Source organism: Dermacentor variabilis, chromosome 6 (assembly GCF_050947875.1).
Source record: "Dermacentor variabilis isolate Ectoservices chromosome 6, ASM5094787v1, whole genome shotgun sequence".
In the NCBI taxonomy this organism is placed as follows: Eukaryota; Metazoa; Arthropoda; class Arachnida; order Ixodida; family Ixodidae; genus Dermacentor; species Dermacentor variabilis.
In genome coordinates, this window is record NC_134573.1 from 74,356,938 (window position 1) to 74,373,133 (window position 16,196).

Consider the following 16,196-nt stretch of genomic DNA (forward strand, 5'->3'; position numbering starts at 1 on the left):
CTGCCTCAGGCGAAAGCATGCAAAAGCATTACTGCTTCCGCCTTGCTACTGCACGATCAGCTGTCAGAAATGCAACTGGCTGATCGCTAATGCACTGTGATTTATTCATGCTGCAATATGTGGAATGGAAGAGGGATGGACGTGCAGTAGTTAGCTGCAAGAATAGCTTTCTTTTAAGAACACGCTGAGTTAAAAACAAGAACGAAGAAACGAGATGGAAACGCAAGTTGACAGGGCAATGCGCTCGAATTGTATTTCCGTTTTGTTTCTTCACGTAGTGCTTTTAAATCAGTGCGTTCCTGAAAGCAAACAAAATAAACAAACTAGCCCCCTTCTTTGCTCTGTTGGCAAGAGTAGTGACTGTCATATAGAAGAATGGAGTGAATCTGCGTGGTGAGATTAACGGACCACACACAAGACTGCTACACAAGCAGTGTCTGTGCTACTTCTAATGTACAGCTTTCCTAGACAGCAAAAAAAAATAAAAAAAAAGAACCATCTGTCGACATTGTATCGCTAACCTCTAGAGAAAGGCCCTCAACCCCGTAATGTTAACAAGAGTGAATACTGAAATAGTGAGTGAAAGGAGTAGCGCAATTCCCTGGCATAGCAAGTTTCTCATGCCTCTTCTACACACATCTACCCCAACACACACTCAAACTTACTGTCACTCTATCGCCAATGTATCAAATATAAGTGATTAAAATCAATGAGCTGAAGTGTAGGCGGCAACATCAACAGAACATGAAAGTTCAAAGCTGAACATATTGTGACAGTCCGAAGAGTAAGCGAGCGACTAGCAATAATGCATCTTTGCTACAAGCTATTACAAAGTACTCAATGACTACGTTCCAAGCCTTAATTGTGCATGGCAAGAACAAATCTACCACAACTGATCACAACTGCTAACGATTAGGCAGGAAATGAACAATCAGATAGCGACCACACTGGGGAACGTTATTGAGTCAGAAACATGACAAGCCGCTGCTTCAAACTCATTGGCAAAAAACAAAAATACAAAGAGCAAGAGATGCTGTAGAAGTGATTTGATTCGGAAGCGAAATGTTCGGACAGCTTGAAAGACATTTCTAGCCCAGCTTCTAGTACAAACGCCGTACACGCTGCTTGCAACATTTAGACAAGGGGTAATGAGCTTAGAAAGTGACTACATGTCCTCCAAAGTTGTGTCCAAAGCTTCGTGCCATCCAGCCAATTACAATCCACTATATCTGCCAAAACAGAGGTTCGCTAAGGTGCAGCAAGTGTCATGCACATCCTCTGTAAACAAGGAGGCAACAGAGGCAGCTGAGGCAACCAATGGACACATTAACACATGATCAAACATGGCGGCACCTCTGGAACCACCGTGAAAAGGGTCTATAACAAACTACAGCTTCTTATTCATTTAAATTTGCCTAACCCGTAAGTACCACTGCGAGTTCGTTGTACAACAAAAGCGTTAGTTATCATCATTACCTGAGGCATGGCTGGTATTGGTATTGAAGGCACAACTGTCGGCACCACCTGCAGGCAACAATTATGTATATTAGCATGAAGTCGGACAAAACAAGCCATGAAGAGCAAAATCTCCAAAGTTGAAATTTCAGCTGAACAAAGTTCACCTGCACAAAGGCCGCCTTAATGAATCTCACGCATCATACACATACATACAGATAGCAGAAACCATTGTCCCTCTTCAGAATCAGCATTGTTAGGGGGTCCATGGGTACATGGCAGGCCTCATAATGACCGCAGCTTACTGCTATCCTCGAAAAGAAAGTGTGCAGCCACTGTATTCTACCAGTGCTCACATATGGGGCAGAAACTTGGAGGTTAACAAAAAGGCTTGAAAGGAAGTTGGGGATTGCACAACCAGCGATGGAAGGAAAAATGTTAGGCATAATGTTGAGAGGCAGGAAGACTGTGGTGTGTATTAGAAAGCAAACAAGGTTGGCTGATACTCTAATTCATTGTGCAGTCTCCACACAGCCTTGAGTCCAGTACAGTCTGTTGTTCAAGTGCAGTCTCCAGTACAAAGCTGCTCACCTGAGGAGTCTCTGCAGTGGCCACACTGGCATCTGGAACAGACTCCATCATTGGTTCCTCTGGTGCCAGAGCCTCTGACGGCATGGGCTCGTCCATGTCAACACTGGCTTGCGGAGATGCAGCACTCGTTGCAGACTCCATTTCTGTGGCCTGTGCACAATGTGAGCAACTGTGGTGATGATTTAGGTGAAAGGTACGGATTTTAGGTACGCACTGCAGAAGTGAAATTTTAATGCTGCTGCCAGCAGCCATAGCTCTGTCTCAGTTGGCTTTTGCAAATGACATCTTCTTGGTTCACTGCGTTCACGGCTATAATCTGTGACTAACATTACTATACTTACCCATGCAACAAGTGCAATTTTTAAACATCTTTTGAGAGTGCAGTTCTTGCGTGAGTTGTAGGCGCACGATTATCAGATAAAACCACGTACAATGTCATAAATGATGCACAGAATTAATTCAAACACTGGCTAGACACTACACACACATTGAGCCTCTTCTATTATCTGTCCCTGACAGTACCAGGCTGCCCGAGGTGGCGCTTTGAGCCAATGAGCGTTGCATGTGCAGCATCTCAAGCAGGAGACTATCAGAGACGGATAATCAATGAGGATCATTTATCCAGGATTCAGAACGACTGATCTAGCTCCACTTTATTCTTCATCTCTGCTCTCTCTATGTTGCCGTTGTCACCACTGTCATTGACAAACTTGCAAGGATACTCGTCCTCAGTGCTGTCCATGCAGTTAGTTATTCCTGCAAACTTAAAACTTTTAGCAATGGTATAAGCTTCATGATAACAAACCTCATGCATTCAAGATTTAAATATTTCCTCTTTCTTTTCAAATTTTTGACCTCGAAAGTAGAGGGTGCAGGTACTACTACTCAAGAGATGGTCTTGAAAGGGTAAATATACAATGCTTTCACTAGCAAAAACAGATGACACTTTCTTTGCATCTTTTGCGACGTAATCAAAGAGAAGGAAGACGAAGGTGAGCTCACATGCTTGCACAGACAGGAAGAGAAATAAATGTAGTTTCTGTCTGGGCTCCATAGTGTCTGGACGTGTCTTTGGCCACCCCCCGTATCCGAATCCCAATGGACACAACAGCGTATCACAATTATACCTCGTTGCTACAGTGATCGCATGCGTAGCTGGGAGCCAGGAAGGGAAAGAGCTTCTGCAGTTAACAGTGGCATGCAGAGGTTCCGATTCAGTGACAATTTATGCAATTTTGTCTTTTTCCGAATGGGCTTTAAACAATGTGTATGCGTGACACACTCCCACAGCATACAATAAGCCTTGCGCTGCTATTGTTTCTAGTCCATGCAGAGCACTGTAGTACATGTGACATGTTCATTGTTTTCTGCCTGCTGTCTTTTTTTTTTTTTACGTGACTCTCTTTCCTTTGTTCCCGCATTTCTGTTTAGCATACTGCCCCCTATTCCTGCCAGCAGAAGGTTGGCCAACCCTTTCATGTGTTTTCAAATAAAACAGTAGTTACAAGGTAGACTGCATTTACATCTGCAACAGCTTTACCTAAGAGCTTCGAAGATACCATTCGCCATTGCGATAAGAAAAACGTTGAAAACAGAAAAAAAGTGTTACACTATGTTGGATGATTTATGATGTGGCTATCTCTGAAGCAAATAATGCTTGCAAACTGTCCGACGTGCTGCATTGGACCTGACAAAGACAAATGACTTGTAAGAAAAATCCAAACAAGACTAGACGAAAAATGTGTTTGAGTGCCATAGTCTGAACGAGTGATTTAAAAAACAGCGTTATACAGCATAGACCATTTATAACGTAATCGCCTAGAGTGCGGGACCGCATATAATGCGGCTTTATGTGACCACCAGTACGCATCCCATAGAGTTCAATGTGTCAGCGTACCACTTATTGTGCGGTCGCACAAGACGGAAGACCAGGTATAGTGCGGTTTCTCCGAAGAGAAGGAAGCAAGGAAGCGGATACGTTTATCAAAGTATGAAGATGTCGACGCCGCTTTGTTCAAGTGGTTCTGCGAGGTGCGAGCCCAGAATGTGCCAGTGAGTGGTCCGATTCTGCAAGCAAAGGCCAGGTCATTTGCCAACTTGTTGGGCCACGATAGTTTCAACCCATTAAATGGGTGGATTCAGTGGTTTATGGACCGTCACGGAATAAGCTGCCGTGTTATCTCCGGGGAGAGTGCACAAGTTGACGATTCTGCTGCTCAGGCCTGGCTCAGTATAAACATTGAGACCATGCTGGCGAAGTACGTTTATAATGTGGATGAGGCTGGCGTGTTTTATAATTTGCGATAGTATTTGTGATCGGAAGGTCGGCACGGCCGCGCTGTTTCAAAAAAAGAGAGTGCCTGCCGATTACATATAAGGCCAACAGAAAGTCATGGATGACTCGGGAGCTATTTGCAACTTGGATTCAAAAATTTGATGATGACATGGTGTCAGAAAAGCGACAAGTTGTCCTAGTTCTTGACAACTGCAGTGCCCATCACATTAATTTGAAGCTCAATGCATTGAGCCTCAAGTTCTAGCCCGCAAATATGACAGCCAAGAGCCAGCCGACGGACCAAGACATAATTGCCGCAATGAGAGCACATTATAAAAGGCGCATATGCGAAAGAGTGCCAATTAACCTTCAGCGAGACAAAGCAATGAAGGTAAACCTGCGGAGTGCCATTGACATGACCACGGCATCTTGGTAGCAGATAACAGCATCAACCATCGCCAAGTGTTTCACAAAGGCAGGGTTTGGGTGCAACGCCGTGGTCAACGATCCTGATGTGAGGAGCAATGATAGCCACCGCGGCGACGATGTCGACAAAGTCCTCAATGCGGATGATGTGTGGTCGGACCTGGTGAAAAACAACATTGTTGGACAGGATGACACATTTCAAGGCTTCGTAAATGAGGATTGCGATGACTTTGTTTGCGAAGAAGCAGACACAGACGAAGCAATTGTAGCAGCAGTACGTGATCGCGATGACAGGGTATCGGACGATGACGACGACGAAGGAGACAGCACACCGGAACTTTCGCACAGAGGTGCACTGGATTACATCAGCAAGCTCAGGATGCACTGCGCGCAGAAGGGCTCGAGCGAGAAAGCTTCCTGGTGTCTGATCGCTGTTGAAGATGAGATGGTGCACGATGCGGCAAAGGCTCAGCGCCAGACGAAGATAACGGCATTTTTTCATTGATGAAAAAAAAAACTTTTTGTTTAGTGTCCAATTCTGGTGCATTAAGTTGTAAAAGACATAATAAAAGGGGGATTGACTAGATTTGCATGTGAATAAGAGTAAAAATGGCGCATTTATATAGTGCAGTACCGCTTACAATGCAGATTTTCCTGACTCCCGTGACCTACGTTATAAGTGGTCCATGCTGTAGTAAAATATCCACCCTTTTACTGCTACACAGGAAGGTGACGTTTTGTGCTGTTCTCAGGTGAAATAAGAACTGAAAGCCGGGTAAGTTAAAACGGACAAGAATGAAGTGACCACACAGAGCACGGAACACAGCGAACACACTTCTAGAGTGATTCCACTGCATCCTAGTCCATGCAAGTGAAAGCGCCTTCAAAGTTGAGCATGTGCAAATTAACCACTTATTGAAACACTGATTTTAAAGCTCACCATCGACATTGAGACCTGAGAAATTGGCAGCCAGTGGTTCCAACTGATAACTGCTTTATTTCTACCACTTATAGCACCACAGTGCCTTAAAATGCAATAACGAGGGATTGGAAAACTCCAGTTTGAAAGTCAACAAAGCCATGAACACACAAGAGTATGATGCCGCTGCTCCTACGACAACGGTCACCACCCCAATGTACACACGGGCTCTGGATTGGTGCCTAAACATATGCTGTGGGAGTACCCTAGCTACAAAAACATTTGGCGGAAATATCTCAACCTGCATGTTAGGACACGACTGGACAGCAACCATTCAAGTGAGGCAGGGATTGACCTTTACCTGTCATCCTGCCCTCTCCCTCCTATTTACCCTACTACTCTAACAGGCATTTGATCCCCAGACATTTTCTACATAAAGAATTATTGTCATATAAAACTTCTACATTTGACATTTGGCTCAGGTAAGAACCAAAGAAATCATTCTCATGTGTGGAATACGACGTTGCAGTTCATTTTCCTTTTCAACAAATGGTATTGCATGCTAATCATGTTCCTGTCATGCAGCTTCTCAATACTAAGGCTTCTGCCTACCAGCTGAGATAAAAAACCTCTGTCAATTATGTCGGAACAAAAAATGCTGCCGCACTATTCCAATCTCAATCTGAGTGATCTGCAAAACTAGAAAATAATAAAAGAAAAGAAAGGAAAATAAACTTGGCACCCATACCTAGAACTTTGGTCTTCACAACGTATCCTTCTGGACCTCAGACAACAATGCCATGTAGGAAGCCTCCAAAGTCTAACATCGAGGGGTTGCAAGCTGAATCACCCTTTGGGCTGATAACAGCCAAGGTAAACATAGCTGCAAGCTCTAATCTCTGGAAGAGCATGGTGATAGCAGAGGAGAGCCTTGCCACCATATAGGGTCACCATGGCCTTAGTGCTGATAATGAACAAGTTATTATTTGTCACTGTTTCTCGAGGGGAGTCAATGTTTTATGCTGGCATGATATAGACTAGTACTTCATATATTAAAAATGCCACAGATTACTTTTAACTCATTTAGGTTGTTATTCACTTTTGCTAAGGGGTTATGCTATGCCCATCCAGATCAACGCACTTCTGCCCAGTGTGTCGGAACAGAATGAAAACGAAAAATGAAAACAATAGTTTTGACTAATAAAATGAAACGTAACCGAAACGATATTTATTAGTATTTTGTTTCGGAGTGAAACTGAAATATTTTTTATCGGACAACCGACATCAGGCATCGTCAGCATTAGCGCATATCTGAGGGGTCCGCATAATTTAGTCTCGGGCAGGGATAGTTCGAGCGATAACCGGTCTAGCGCTCCACTAATCTAAGCCTGCCATTCGGTGCTCTCAGGCATCACAGCAAAGCCCAAGGCTTGTGTGTTGATGAGCTTATCGTTTCATTTTCTACAGGTACAATGCTTTGTTACCAAAGTTTTATCGTTCGTTTTATCGTTTCTTATCATACGTTTAAGTTCGTTTGATCGGAACAACGGTCTAGCATTTCGGCAAGTACACTCGATGATGTACTGCTTCTGAGATCATGCTCAGTGCCTTGACTCAAGGCATTGAGCAGGATCTCAGAATTTGTAATTCACTTATTGAAACAAATAGAAAGTAAGTTTTTCTATCATTACTTCGCTGTAAGAATGTTTGCATGCGAACCGAAACCATTATGAACCATTATGGATCTTTTTTTTTTCGTTCTGTCGCAGAAACAGAAGGGCACTTTTTGCAGTGGAACGAAACTAAAGCCAGAACGAAAAACATTTTGTTCTGACACCCTGCTTCTGCCACTAACAGACACTTCTGTCTACCATGGCGACAAAGTTAATGACTGGAATCAATAGATGCGTAGCCATGGGGGTGAATGTTACTCTCACTCCCACTTATACCAGCAGATACTTCTGCCTTTGGGGCAGGGCAAAGTTTATGACTTTAATCCCATTTAGATCACTATAACCATTGTGCCACTACCACAGGCATTAATATGCTCTGGATTAAATGTACTTTTAGGTTACATTTTCATTTCAGCTTCGAAGGTAACCAAGTCTGTTGATAACAGTTAAAGAAAAACAACAAATAAAATATTGACAATCACTAATTCCAATGGTGCCTTGTATTAAACAATGGTGGAGATAGCTTTAAGGGCTGCTATTCTCATTTTGGCTGGAATCACTCATTTGAAAAGCTACTGTGGTGACTTCCAAGGTTTGGCACTTCAAAGAGATTCGTGAAGGCGAGAATTCACATCAACTCAGTTATTTGCAGGATTCAAATGTGCTCTCATCCCTCGACAACGCCAAAGAAACCACGACAACCAGAAAATCTATTTATGGGCGATACTGTGAGAGCAGCGAGCCCAAATCCCGCAAAGGACACCCAGGTTCCTGAAGCATTCAGAACTGCAACAATGCTGCATGCAATGGCAAACACAAGAGACTATGCAGGTACCGTGTTTATCAACCAATTAGCTGCATGTTTTTGATGGGTGTGCGGGAATGAAAAATTGTTTCTACTTGGTTGTCTCGTATGTGTCGTATGTTTCGTATGTATATGTGTCTCGTATGATCAACGTGTCCAAGCTGCTGCAGGCCTTTGGTGCTCTCAACAACAGCCTAGACAGCCACACATGTGCAGGGCAATGCATTTGCAGCACCTGTGACCTTTTCGTAAAATGGACATCTTTCTTGGCAGCAAGCAAAGCGCTTACATGAACGCTCTCGCACCGACATATCGTAAAAGCTGTCACCCTGAAATGAGCGTGGCAGGTCAAACCCTGTCGCAATTGTTTGCCACGTGCAGCTGTGTCATTTATTCTTTTTTGTCAAATAAATGAGAGCACTGCGCTGAAAGCTTATCGCAGCGAGGCAACCCTAATCTTGGGTGGACAACAATTTTTCGCTTTCACGAGGCTTCCACCAACCTGCAAATTGCTGTGGAGCTGATATGCCGCATTCTGTGTCCCTGCACTTGTAGTTGTTGATTTTAAGTCTGTGTCGTGTCCCTGTGCTGGGTTCGATTGCTGGACCAGGGAGAACTTTTATTACATTGCAAAGCTTTCTGATAAACCCACATATGCTTCCTTTGCAGCTTCATGCTAATCTTAGGTGCATGACAATTTTTTGCCTTTTGCGCAACCTTAACGTCCTGCACATCACGCATGCTAAACCAAATCCTCTAACACAGTATCTCGTTTAAAACACCGAAAAGTCACTGTAAAGCAGCACAAACTCCCAAGTATATTTTCAAATCTGCATATGCACTTATTACAGGAAAATAGCTGGTTACTAGTGAAGATAACAAAGGTGAAATTTTAAATCTTGAATTCGAACCACAACACTGGTACACTGCAGTAGCATTGCAGATTTCAAGACATCTTTGTTTGCTTGAACCGTTTTCGTACAGAAGTAGTTTCGAAACATTGCTAGAAAGGGCCATTGTTTCTTTGCTGAATTCACTTTAATCCTTGTTTGACACCAAAAATTGAACAAACATTGGCAGAATCTGTCTAAACCAATGAGATCGTGCGAATCTAGTTTCAAGATGGTATCATTGCCCATATTACTCTCTCCCAATGGCATAGTCTACCAATCGAGTTTAACCAACTATTCCTCTTTAAGGACCTTTTAAGTGCCCCGCTTCCCAAATTTCAGCGTGTTCTGCTTCACTTCAAAACAAAACACAACTGGTCTCAAATGTGCTATAAACAAATCAAATGGAAATAAACAAATCAGATCTGATGAGTCAATGCTTGCCTGGACTACGATCAACAGACACCATAACTTTGCCTTGTCAGGGCACGTCCTATCACCTGGACAACGAACTAGAAAGTGCGCCCATTCACAGGGTTTTCATAAACATTATCATAAGCCTACAATTATGTCCCCTGCAGGGCAGTAAGCATATTCAACTAGTCGTTTTGCACCAACTGACTCCATGCTATGCCAGATGCTCATTCTTAAGCCACTCATCTCTCAAACGTGCAGAATATGCAGCATGATGCAACATGTGTACAAGCAATTTCTCGGCTTTCTCTCTACACAATAATTGACTGTGTGTGAAGAGCTCAACTGCAGGGGCAATTACCTACTAATCCCTACCCATGAATGTGGGAGCGCTGACACCGTCACCAAAGGTGGGGGGCGATATGATTATGCATGCCCTTTTGTAAGGTCTACCTAAATGCCTACGTCAAAGGACCCACAATGGCAAGCACCTTTTACGTGGTCTAGACCTGTGCAGAGATGGTGCCAAGATTTCCCCAACTGAACAACAGCCCAGTCGTCGAAAGTTCATAGAAACCAGCGCAGTTGTAGCATAGGATTTGACGAAAATGCTCTTTTGACAGAGTGCTTGTTAACTGTTGGTGCACGTGTCGCTTATGAGAGCAGGCCTATGGACAAATTATGCAGAAACGTGACGACAGAAATTAGAGGCACCCATGCAGCGAGGAAAAGCAAGGAGCGTGGGAATAGGAGAGAGAGAGTCATGATGGGAAAGAGGGCCAAACGCTTGCCTAAAGTGTAACTCTGCTAACAAGATTAGGCAAAACCCATTAAAGGGTTTAAATTCAGTCGTAACCGCATTGGTTAGGGGAATACTGAGGCGGGCCGGCAGTTGCCACTTCCCCTTTTTATTGTTTACTGAAGTGTATTTAAAGGCTATCTGGAACCCATTCCTTTCAGTCTAGGCTGTAATAACTAAGCTCATAGATCAGTACAACTCCGTATGATGCAACACTAGTCTGGGCCATAACCACTTGGTGGTCGAACAGCGAAACTCTGTTGGCAGTATGTAGAGGCAGCTGTCCTAGGCTTTTGCTTAGGAAAAAGTAGAAAAATAAGGCACTGTTTAGTTGCGTGTTTTTCATCAGTGTTCTTCAACAAACTCTACATTTGTCTGTGGCAACATTTTCACTGCAATATATCTCCAAGTTTTGTTTAAGTCCAACCTGCCTCCTGCTTCATCAAACTCAATTATCACCTTGAAGAGACTTGATCAACTTTAAGGATAAAGAACAAACTTTACGCTCATCACACCACCTAACATTCGCACATCTGTGACAGAGGATCCATAAATATAGGCTGACCTAAATAACTACGTTGATTGATGATAAGGTTGGGCTAACGAAGGGTAAATGGTGGACGTCAGGAGGCAGGGGTACAGATCATGTGAGGGAGTAGCAAGTGGAAAAAGGGCACCAGGAGCTAATGGCCACGATAACATCCTCATGGTGTCTTGGGCTCCAAACAGAATACACAAAAGAAGGGGGTGGACAACAGCCATTGTCCATCCCTTTCTCTTCTGTGTTTTGCTTGGTGCCCGTGGCACAGTGAATCTGTACCAACTAGCCCAAATTTCAGTTCTCCTTTAAAGGCTTTTTGTCTTGCAAGATGTTGAGGCACCAAGTATGCGGAACCACTCACCTCCCTAGGTGGCTCCGGCTCCTTAGGAGGTGCGCGGCTGCGGTAGAGCCAGTAACTGGAGTGGGTCACCAGGGGAGCTGTCGCCCCACAGGGACTCATGGTGGTGTGGCCAGCACCAGTGTGGAGCCACTGGCGCGAGTCATAGTGTGTCAGGAGGTGCACATGCGTCACGCCAGGCACTGGGTCGGCGACGGGTACTACGCGCCAATCTGAGTACATGGACAGTCCCGGGGGTGCTGCCTCCTGCGCCACGTACATGGGCTGCGGCCGGTAGATGCAGCAGTAGGTGGAGCGCGTGGAGCACTTGAGTCCCAGGTAGGTGTATGCGTGACCATTGATGTACAGTTGCTGACACGTCTTCTTGGGCCGGGGCGTCTCGGGGCTGACCAGCGTGGAGCCAACCAGCGTCGATGCACCGCTGCCCAGGGCGAGCGACGTGGGCCTGTTCGCCCTCAGGGGCGGAGCCAGGAGGGTCGGCGAAGTCCCTGCCGTGCTTGTCACCACGGGCGCAGCCGTCAGCACTGGGGGTGACATACAGGGCGGAGTGGACGCCACCAGGGGCGGAAGAGGTGGGAGCGCCGGCACGGAGGGTGTGGGGGGTGGTCCTGGCAGTGGTGGTGCCTTACTGTCGAAAGCAGACGGGCCCGGCAGGAACGACGCCACGCTGTTGCTTCTACAACTTCCACCACTGACGGAACTGCAGGCGACCCGGCCGGTCATCATGTCATCGGCGGCCCGGGTTGACACCGGGGGAAACTGGAAGCGCGACGCGGCCGCCGCATGGTGGCACGAGAGCACAGGTTCCGATATCTTACGCTTCTTGGGCGGTGGGTTCGGCACCTTGCAGTAGTGCTCGAGGTGCACCTCTAGGGTGGCCGCGCTCCGGAACCAGATGCCGCATTTGGGGCAGGCGGCACCTACGGCGGTGTCGGCGCCTTCGCCCCGGTGCCGAAGCAGCAGGTCGCGGATGATGCTGCCGTCAGGAGCGTCTGGGGGCGACGACGTGGAGGCGGCGACAGTGGATGTCACGGCAACGACCGGCAACGAGGAGGAAGGCGTCGCAACGGACGCGCGCATCAGGGCACTCTCGGAGACCCTCCGCGGATTCGAGCGACCTCGCAGCGCCGTTGCAGAGGGGTCGAGACTCCACTTTCGCGCACTATTGGCGGTGCTGCTGCCTAAGCTTCCGCTTCGCGACGACTCGCCGCTACAGATGCCGCTGCTCGTCGAAGAACTGTTGCTGCTCGAACTGCTGTGGCGCATGTACCGCTTGGTCCATAGGGGGTCGAGCGTCTCCACGATGGCTGCGTTCTCGGAGATGATCTTGCTGATGTGCTGCTCGAGGATCTGCGGACTGGTCACCTGCGGCCTCGTCGTCGCGGACGACAGTCCCGGACCACGAACCAGCACGCTCTCGCGCGGTGGCGCCAGCCTCAGGCCGGCCAGTGTATCCTCCAGCTTGCGGCCCGGGCTGGAACCGTAGACCGTGCTGGGCATGTTGACGTCACCACTGCATCCGGTCACCGCCGTGGGCGGAGTCACCGGAGTCACTACGGGGGTCACCGAGGTCGAGGAACAGGCACTCATAATGCTGTCGCTACTGCCACTGGACAACGTCGTCACGTCCTTGGGACGTGCCGGGTCGCCACTGCGGGAAAGCCTCGTCGAGGGCGACGAATTGGCGATGTCTCTGGTAACGTCTCTCGGGGGAAAGAAGTAGTCACTGGGGGACGATGACAGATTACAGTCCCTGGAAGCTCCAGCAGCGCCCACGTCTATCCTCAGCGGGAGCTCTCGAGAATCCCTCGAAGACCGGTGCTCCCTGGACAGCCGGTGGAAGTCGCGTGGCGACGACACTCGACAAGCTCCCCCGGGAAGTAGTATGTCTCTGGAAACCAGCGTGAATATGTGGCGTCACCGACACAATACTATATATTTTGCTATATTATGCTATATTAATGCATTATATTAAAGCATTATGTGGCTCATGGGACGGAAAATCCGGCGTCAGCGTGACCAAAGTCATCGAACCCACAACAATTGGTGGGAATCGAACCCATGACCTTTGGTGTTAATTAAGGCACTCAAACCCACAGCCTTTGTTGGGAGTCGACAGTTCGACTTTTGCTGGGAGTTGAACCCACGACCATTGGTCTTAATTAGGGTGATGTTAATTAAAGGTGAGCTGAAGCACTTTTTAAAAAGGAGCTCTCAGTGAATTGTTAGTTTTTTGCCCCCTGAATACGGAAAGCATAGTCCAGAAGCCGCTGCTAGTCACTTTAGCAAAAACAAGCTGCAGCGTCTGTGGGGAAAAAAAATTATGGTGTTTTACGTGGCAAAACCATTTTCTGAGTATGAGGCACGCCGTAGTGAAGGGCTCCAGAAATTCCGACCACCTGGGGTTCTTTAACGTGCACCTACAGCTAAGTACACGGGTGTTTTCGCATTTCGCCCCCATCGAAATGCGGCCGTCGTGGCCGAGGTTCGATCCCGCTACCTCGTGCTCAGCAACCCAAGACTGCAGCCACTGAGGAACCATGGCAGGTAGCGTCTGTGGAAGACGCGGCGGGTCGTTTGACGGGCTCTGATGGCGAATACCATAGCAGCGTCATCATCTGTATCGGGGAGGTCCGTGATTCGAATAGAGCACTCAGGTGGCACCTGTATTGACGCCATCCTCGCGTCCCATATTTCGCTGCTATGCCTAGCGCGAAGGGGGCGGGGCTTCAATGAAAACTTAAACGGCAATTGCAGCGTTTATATGTGCCTAATCGAGAAAATAACTTCAGTTGAATGATAATGTGTAATTTGTGTAACATTTGCATTATACTGTGTTATTTGTGTAATATGTTGCCTGAATAGACAAATTAAAGCTTAGAGAAATAGTAAATCACACAAACTGAATGTCTGCATGTTTTTGTTTTATTTCGCACCTTGTTTTATTCCGCATTGCAGCAAGAGAGATAGAAGTGCTTGGCTTTTCATCTGCTTGTTCCCACGTCGTGCAGTCATGCGCGCGAACACTGAAACTATGTTATTTTCTACCGTGTTCCAGCACGGGATCCTGCTCTGTAATCCGCTTGTGTCTGCCTCAATATTCGTGTAGCACTGACTTATACCACTAGAGAGGTGTCCTCACGCACAGTGTACAAAATTGTGTGCTGCGCAAAACGTGACAATCGCAAGAGCTCGCGTGCGACGCCGTCAGCTGGAGTGCGCCGCACCACGAAAAAGCGAGAAGAAAAAAGAAATGAAGGCTGGGGCCCGTGACGTATGCGCCACGCGATCCTCAAGGTCCGGTATTGGAGAATGCAGGGAATGAATTTTGCTTGCGGGGATAGTGGAGGGAGTGTCTCGCTTGGCAGTGGAGCTCGCCTCCTGAAATCATGGGTTCGCGGCACTGAAATATTTCTGTCTTGGCTATTAATAAGCCGATTTGAAAAATTTGTTGGCAGAATACTCCCTAGAGGACACGTAACAACTTCCAGTGTATAACCGAAGTTTGCTGAGTGGTGTGGTGAGGGGCCCTTTAAGGTGAAGTTAATTAAGGCGAATTTAAATTAAGATGACTGAAAGAGCATATGCAGAGTATAGGCATCGTGCGGTAGTTGCAATGCTTTCGCATTCATCCACGCAGGGATAACTAAGTGCCCGTTCAATGTTTTCGCTGCAAGTCAATGTTTAAGAAATGTTTCATCTAGCGATCTCCGTTGCTTCATAAATGCAGGACCAGCGACAAACTGCATAGTTTTGCTCTCTCGCCCTCGAAAAACGCTTTACCTGCAGGGCGCTAGGGGATAACTAGGTTAGAGTTACCGGATGTGCTTATACAGTAACTCTAAACTAAGTTCGAGAGTCGCGCCCTCTCGGGAATGCCGTCATGGCTAGTGTGTACAGCATGGCCTCCGAGATTGCGTGTGCTGGCACCTTGCCGGTGCGCGCAGTCTCGGAGGTTGTGATAGCAGAAAGCAGTCATGGCAGGAACGCCATTGTGGCGCGTGTGCTCTTTTCGCGCAACATTCCGGAGTACACGAGGTTACAGGTGTGAGCCGTGCTTTGTGGATGATGCTCGGGCTGCATGCAGCTGTCATGCCTACACTGGACTTAGCTTTCCCAAACCATGTGACTCGTGAAAATTTTCGCTTGGATATCGCGAGCAAGGTAGAATTGAAGCCATCTACTGCGCCACATACGTGTATGAAGGTAAATTTTGCTAACAGTAATGCCTGTAAACTCAGCACATAAAAAAAATGTTCTGGTCACAACATTTCCATGTGATACAGAAGGGCAAGCTCACTATTCAGTGTCAACGAAATGATAAATGCGTCTGATATTGCTTGCGAAGCTTGCATCAAGCTTCTGTTGATTCGGTGTATTGGCGTGCATTTTCTATGAATAAATTTCCTACTACTGTGTGCATTCTTCGGAACAGCCACTCAATAAAAGTGTTGCCCGTGGCTCTCAACAGGGATGTCTGCCACTGCTGCATGTCATACATAGGGTGACCCAGATAAGCCAAGGTTTAAAAATGTGCCGAAGCATTCTAGGAGGACTCAACCAAATGCGTGTGTGTTGTTGGCTATTGTATGGAGCAAGTCACACCATTTTATTGCGATAACGATTATAGGAACACTCTTGACGAATTTCCACCATCACCGTGGTGTTCCGTACAAAGTTCTGGTATGTGCTGTGGCTGTAGTCGTATGCTGTAGGTGCGAGGGAAAGCGTGAAGGGGTGAGCAGAGGAGGACGTTTGTTTGTTGTGCGTCATCCTCTCGCTCGCCCAGTGTTGTGCGTGAAAGGGCAGAAGGGGAGGGGGGAAAGGGTGAGCACACGTCTCCTATTGTAGCCAGACCGTTGCTGTTTGACAAGACTGAGCGCAGCCGTGCACGCACCCTATCTTGAAGGCAATCTGCGACGGGTACAAAGGTTCCGCAAGCTGAAATGGCTTGCGGCTTTTTTTGTGCGCTGTGTTCTCACGTGCCTGGTGTCGGAGGTTGCATAATTTCAAGTTTTTCGGGAACGCGTTGAAGCTATAGCAGCAGTAC

At 46.9% G+C, this 16,196-nt stretch overlaps 1 protein-coding gene across 3 annotated transcripts in view; it reads right to left on the bottom strand.

The window, feature by feature from the left end:
- The window catches only part of shn (zinc finger protein schnurri), a 151,330-nt gene that overhangs the window by 20,447 nt on the left and 114,687 nt on the right, over positions 1-16,196 (bottom strand). For all 3 annotated transcript variants that reach the window (XM_075695178.1, XM_075695176.1, XM_075695177.1), the window contains exons 3-5: positions 11,150-13,037; positions 2,047-2,196; positions 1,477-1,524 (exon numbers count right to left, since the gene is read on the bottom strand). In XM_075695178.1, the coding sequence (XP_075551293.1) occupies positions 1,477-1,524; positions 2,047-2,196; positions 11,150-13,037 (2,086 nt within the window). The remainder of the gene's footprint in view (positions 1-1,476; positions 1,525-2,046; positions 2,197-11,149; positions 13,038-16,196) is intronic.